This window comes from Sinocyclocheilus grahami, unplaced genomic scaffold (genome assembly GCF_001515645.1).
Source record: "Sinocyclocheilus grahami isolate Dianchi unplaced genomic scaffold, SAMN03320097.WGS_v1.1 scaffold55.1, whole genome shotgun sequence".
In the NCBI taxonomy this organism is placed as follows: Eukaryota; Metazoa; Chordata; class Actinopteri; order Cypriniformes; family Cyprinidae; genus Sinocyclocheilus; species Sinocyclocheilus grahami.
In genome coordinates, this window is record NW_015505234.1 from 595,691 (window position 1) to 602,379 (window position 6,689).

At 38.5% G+C, this 6,689-nt stretch overlaps 1 protein-coding gene and 1 long non-coding RNA gene across 2 annotated transcripts in view; both read left to right on the top strand.

Moving 5' to 3' along the window:
- Window positions 1-4,339, top strand: part of LOC107583728 (partitioning defective 6 homolog alpha-like) — a 33,700-nt gene extending 29,361 nt beyond the window's left edge. The window contains exon 3 of the mRNA XM_016270022.1: window positions 814-4,339. Coding sequence (XP_016125508.1) covers window positions 814-1,691 — 878 coding nt within the window. The 3' untranslated portion in view covers window positions 1,692-4,339. The remainder of the gene's footprint in view (window positions 1-813) is intronic.
- A 940-nt stretch (window positions 4,340-5,279) lies between these two features.
- The window catches only part of LOC107583905 (uncharacterized), a 1,976-nt gene continuing 566 nt past the window's right edge, over window positions 5,280-6,689 (top strand). The window contains exons 1-2 of the long non-coding RNA XR_001609077.1: window positions 5,280-5,365; window positions 5,676-5,742. This is a non-coding gene — a long non-coding RNA (uncharacterized lncRNA). The remainder of the gene's footprint in view (window positions 5,366-5,675; window positions 5,743-6,689) is intronic.

Consider the following 6,689-nt stretch of genomic DNA (forward strand, 5'->3'; position numbering starts at 1 on the left):
TTTTTTTAATGAAAACAAATTGTTATTTTTATTTTAGGCCTATTGCTTACATAGGCTATACATTTTCCTTAAAGCATCCCATTTTGTTCCAGGGCTTGAAAACCTGTGCCCTAGGCTAGTTAGGTCCATGCAGAAACTCGTGAACGATGCTCTTAGTTGTGGCATCACCGTTTAATTTTAGGTCCTGCAGAAACTCGTGAACGATGCTCTTAGTTGTGGCATCACCGTTTTATGACATCATTGAATGCTCCGGGAAAACGTATTGCCAGTGTCAGTCACAGCGCATCCAGCAATTATTTATTTACAAATTATAAGCTCTGATTATGACAAGCTGTGGTATAAAAGCTTTGTTTATTAGAGGACTAGTTGGTTAGCTGGAAAATCTTACATCGCGGCCATGCTTTTGGATGCCATTTGAACCCATATAGCCTACATTTATACGGCTTTGTTCTTGGTCACGAATTTCCACAAATTCAATAATATTTATGAAGAACTTTGTGTTTGCACATGTTTTGCTCATGAGCTGCACGAAGCTCAAAATTAAACGACTTAATCGACCATCGATAGCTTTAATCGATTGCATCTCTTATCGACAATTAATCAATCATCGATTAATCATTGACATCCCTAATTGCTAGTGTGCATATATTTGTAATATCAATAGTTTAATCTTTTTGTAGACTTTTCTTAGCACATATTCATTTATATGACTAGTTTCAATGTAATTATTCAACACACAAATAACAGGTTTTTTCTGTCTCTCTCTCTCAGTATATAAATAACTAGTTTCTCTCTCTGTCTCTCTCTCTTCAGATGTAAATGACCCCGTGCCCTTCCCAACAGGATCTCTTCAGAGAAGAAAAAAGGGCCTAGCTGGTCTGCATCAACCAAAGCAGAGGTCCAAACCATCGCTGCTCATCGGCCTTCCGCAGGATTTCCGGCAGATCTCTTCTATCATTGATGTGGACATCTTACCCGATACGCACCTCCGTGTCCGTCTGCACAAGCATGGCACCAACAAACCCCTCGGCTTTTACATCCGAGACGGCGTCAGCGTCCGTGTCACTCCCCAAGGGGTGGAGAAAGTTCCCGGCATCTTCATCTCTCGCCTCGTGAAAGGTGGCTTAGCAGAGAGCACAGGATTGCTGGGAGTCAACGACGAGATTCTTGAGGTGAACGGTATCGATGTGGCAGGTAAATCACTGGACCAGGTCACCGACATGATGGTGGCTAACAGCCACAACCTCATCGTGACAGTGAAACCTGCAAATCAGCGGGTGCACAACACGATGCACCGTGCGAGTAAAACATCTGCTGGCAACAGTTCCGCTGGCTCGGGAGGCTCCGCCCTCTCACATGACTCTGCCCCCAGTCCCGCCTCACAGAATGCCAGCCAATACAGCAACAGCAACAGTGTGGCTGAGGGCGACAGTGACGATGATACTGACCTCATCATCGAGAATGACAACCTGTCGACGTACACGCCACACCGTATGACTAATGGCAATGGCACCCATGCTAGCGCCCTATCGTCGGGTGCATTTGCACACAGTCCCCTCCCACAAAGTGTTTCCTTGCCCAGTAGCAGCTCTTTAAGCTCCCTGACTACACCTACACACAACAGCAGCCCCACCAAGACGAGCAGTAGCCAAGAAAGCATGAGAGAGGACGGCAACTTCATTACGTTGTGAGCTACAGTAGGTTTCACACCACAGTAGAAGCCTTTATGCACATTTATAAGAAAATGAAGGAACTATTATATTATCAGCTATTATTTTTCAACCTATTCACAAACCTATTCACAATCTTTCCCATGAATGAGGACCTTCGGCCCAGATCACACGGGTTGCACAATCTAGCCTGTGTGTGAGGGCATGTGGCTGTCACTGTATGGAAGTGCCTTATGGCTCTCCACTCCTCTCGCCTTAGTTATTTTTTCTCCTTTTGGGACAAATCGACCATATTCATTTGTATTGACTCCGAGGACAGTCAATCAGAAGTGTGCTAGCTACTACTGGGGTGCCTGACGTTATCACTTGCACCTCGCCTCTGTGGAAATAATACGTGTCTTATTTTGGATTCATCTCACTTTTTGTGATGCCTCTTGCATTGATGATGATGGTAATGATGATGGAAGATGAGGAGGAGGAGGAAAATATAAAAGTGTTAAACCGGGTCTGATCAGAGTTGATTATGCTTGTATGCTCATCTCATCTCATTCTGACGCTGATCGTAGTTTCTGATACTGAAGATGTCTACCAAAATGTGCTCTACATGATGATTTTAAAGTGTTGTTATTTGCAATCAAGTCATCAATTCAAAGTGTTTATTAATCACATTTTTAATGTCTCAAATATGTGCAGTATGAGACGGGAAGTGTAGTGTTAAGATCATTCCCAATATGACAACATTTAAAGATGATTTTACTTTAAAGCGTATTCTGTCACTCTGTTTGCTCAAAAGTCATTTTAACACCCAAGTTGGCTTAATATTCACATTCATTATCAAAAAAAAGCTAAGTTCCAACTTCCAAGGAAATGGAAACCTCTTTTTGGGTTCCTCTTCTGTCTAATGTTGCATTAAAAGTATACTTCACCCAAAAATGTCAATTCTTGTAAATTTACTCACCCTCACGTTATTCCAAACCGGTTTGACTTTGTCTTCTGTGGAAGATGTTTAGTAACAACAATAGTTTGGTTAACATTGACTTACTAAAAACACAGAGACTTTTCTCAAAATGTCATCTTGTATGTTCTACAGAGGAAAGAAAGTTTAACAGGTTTGGAACAACATGAGGGGAGTAATGAAATTTTCATTTTTGGGTTAACTATCCTTTTAAGATTTATAAAAATGAATTTAGCATTTTATTGTTTAAAAAAGCATTCTGGCACAGGTTCTTTCTTGAAGGATTTTTCCCTCTTTGTTTATAGTTTTTCTCCCCCTCTAGAAAAATAGGAATCTATATAACTTATCTGGCACCAGTGCGGCGTAACTTCAGAAAGACTTAACCGCTCATTGACTCAGTCTGTCCATGCTCCTGTGTGCTCAGTTTTTCTGTAAAGAGAAAAAAAAAGGAAATTCCTTTCATGTTTGGAAAGGCCAGAATTCTGCACATTGGGACCTTTTTCACACACTCCACTCCTGATGGCCAAAGCTGTGAGGCTTTCTTAGCCATTGTGAGTGTGTGCATGTGTGTGTTCGTTCTTATTTTTAAAGTATAATCTTACAGAAACGGTACTGAGGTGGACACTGTCAGTCTCGGGCCAAATATTGGTTTCTCTAATGTCCAACAGACCCGATTGCTGTTTTCAGGCAACGGGTTCCCAGGTGAACAGTTGTTTAGACTGTGGAGATACCGGCCTCGGGACGTCCAGTGCTTCAAAGGCTGTCTATCAAACCCAAGTGCCCATGATGGACAAAAGGCAGTGAAATGCATAAAACATCCCAGTGCTTTTTCCAGCTGTACTGACGAGCTAATTATCCTTTATCATGATTACATTTGGGGATAAATGATGTTACTAATATATAAATATATTTTTTAATCATTCCGAATGTTTCGAAGGACATCTCAATTTTAACATTTTCAGTTAGAAGCAGGTGCCAGTAAAAATAATCAGGAAGCCAGTCTTTCCACGTCGTAACTGATGGGCGTGAATGATGAAGGTGTATCCTCATCTGCTCAGCATTATCTGGTTTAACTCGATCATTGAAACAAATGAGGTGTTACTTCACAAAACTGACCTCTATCAAGGTAGCCTTGAGTCTGAAAGAGAATGTAGTTTATTTGAACGGGTCTAGACGTAACATCTGCACAGCTGACACTCAGTGACTCGTTGCCTCGGGTTTTCACAGCAACATTGTTACAAGCAGACAGCGAGGACAACTGAAACCGGAGGGTGATTTGAAACGTATAGCAAGAGACATCTGGAGAAGCGTGAACTGTCACTTTTTGTTGTCTATATTTAATTAATAGGTTTTATTGGCATACTCTAGATGGAGAGAGTAAACGCTGGATTTTAAGGAGAAAGTGATGGCACGTAAACTACATAGAACAGCACACAACTGGAGCACCAATAATACCACATGAGCATTATTTTTTTTGGTGTGTATGTCAATGTATATGTATAAATAGAAATATGAAATGACAGACACTTTTGTACACTAAGAGCCCTTTTTATAAAAATGAGCATTTTATATATACGTGTAAAATATGGAAAGTATTTTTCTTATTCTTGTACTTTTGTATGTATATTAGAATTCTGGAGAGGAGGTTTCTATTTCTTTTGAGTATCACAAACAAAACTAAAATCTTTAGACGCTTGTGTTTTTATTATAATTAGATGGGTCAAGGTGTACAATACTGTGAATGTTATGAGCAGATTATAAAATGTTCTATCAAGATAATAAAAGTATTTAACAGTTATTTAGGTTGTTTTCTTGTTTAAATTATTTACATTTTTACTTATATTTAATGAAATTTTGCCACGATTAGTACAATTTATATAATGTTCAAATCGATCTATATTTTGTCGCTATAGTACTTTTAGTATTCATGTATTTTGAATTTTTGTAGTTCATATATTTAACCAAATGATGCATAGAATTGAATTTTGGGACCTGTGCTTTATGTTCCTTTATAATTTCAGAGACAATATGGAAAAACCTGGTTATTTCCATTTTAACAAGATGTAAAAGCTGGATGCACTTCACCCACTGTACAAAGAAATTGAGCATGATTGCATTACATATAAAGGACATTAGATTTGCCATACCTTATCTCAGATTGCAGGAAATCGATGTGATGTAATCGCCCTGACTACAGCAGTGGTTCTCAACCAGAAACTAGGACTGTTAGCACATTAAAATAATCATAATTAATTGCAAGATTCAAAATGTTAAATTTGCTCCTTTTTAAAGGAAAGAGAGAAAAAAAAGCATACAAAGCTGTTTTTGTGATTCTGCAGAAGGACTCCACATGCACAACTGGATATTGCTGACATTTCATCTGACACCACTTAAAACTTGTTGCTCAATTCGAAGTAATTGAAATAATACTTGCATATTTTAAGACACATGTATTATGGCATCCGGTCGTCGGTTGAGGTGTGAGATATAGAGGGAATTGGCGCTCTCTGCTGTCTAATGCTGGTATTGACGATTCAAATCTGTTTCTATAGTTACCAAACGGCTCTCACGATTCTCACCTGCAAAATGTACATAACCGCTCATTTGCAAATTGATACAGCATAATGAGTAGGCACAGAAACAGACCAAGAAAGTCCTCTCAAATCAAGCCAAACGCTCAACGGCGGAATTTTTGGAAAGACTGGCAGTTATTGATGATCCCGGTAGCCGATCCTATCAGGTGTGAAAGCATAAATGCTGTTTTACATTCAGTTCAGTTACATCCGTAAGGCCACGTTTTTGTAATATTTGAGGCCAAGTCTTTTTTTCTTTCTTTTTTAAATGACCTACATCTAGAGATGTCTGTGGTGGTCGACAGTGAGCTTTATGAAGAGGAACTTGATGTGACAAACTCTCCACGTTAAAAGAGCTTAAACAGGATTCTGGTCTTCATGCTTTAATGCTTAATTATGACTTTAAGAAGATGGCAAGCTATGTTCTTATCATAATTATCTATAAACACCAGCACAAATAATGCCATGTTTTCACAGAAGGGCCAGAGGTCCATGTCCATGTAAGCAGCCCACCTTCAAGAAAGGGTCAAGAGAAAATCTGAAGGTGCAGGATCATCCAGACTAAAGACCTGCTGCATGTGATGGACCATTCACGCCCTCATCAAGCCACCTTTGTGCATGAATTCTCTTATTTTTTTCCTATATACATGTACTACTTTCAGTATATGCAGGATAACTATTTTTTTATATTCAAATGCATTTATAAAATACTGACACGGTCAAATCCCTCTAATCAATTGTCTTTCCCCCACAAACATTTTTAGTTCATCCACATGCTGCATTAGGCTTTAATCTGCTAAATGAATTCATGCAAATGTAGGTGTAATAATAAGGCACAAATCTCAATAGAGTTGACTTGAATAAACATACACAATAAATATACAATAGATCCTAAACAGTATTTATGTCCATAGAGATTCTGAACCCATAATTTGTACTTTTCCTCAGTTCCCCCTGCAAAAAAAGAAAAACACCACACTGTAAAAAAAATGCTTGTGATTTTAACAGTAAAAGACTGTAAAAATGCTACAGTAAAAACCTGTTAATTGGTTATCTAACTTTCCATACTATATACGGTGAATAACTGTAATTACATTTAATGTAATTTTACAGTAAAATACTGTTAAAATTACGGTTTTTGGAAGTGAAAAAGAAAGTCATTGTATAATTTACATTGAAAAAACATAAATCGACTCCCAGAATTCCGTGCATGACACTTCCTATTTTATGTTTTTTCATTGAAATAACTGTTTCTTAGTTTTTTCTTATCAGTTGTGTACATTAGGGTTTTATCTTGCATCTAATGTTGTTAAATGAATGTTTATTGCATTATTTCAGTATCATGTGTGTTACCATTATGGTGTTTAGTGTTTGTGTGAATGACACTGTGCACCACTGTGCACCTTCTGTGTGTGTGTGTGTGTGTGTGTGTGTGTGTGTGTGTGTGTGTGTGTGTGTGTGTGTGTGTGTGTGTGTGTGTGTGTGTGTGTG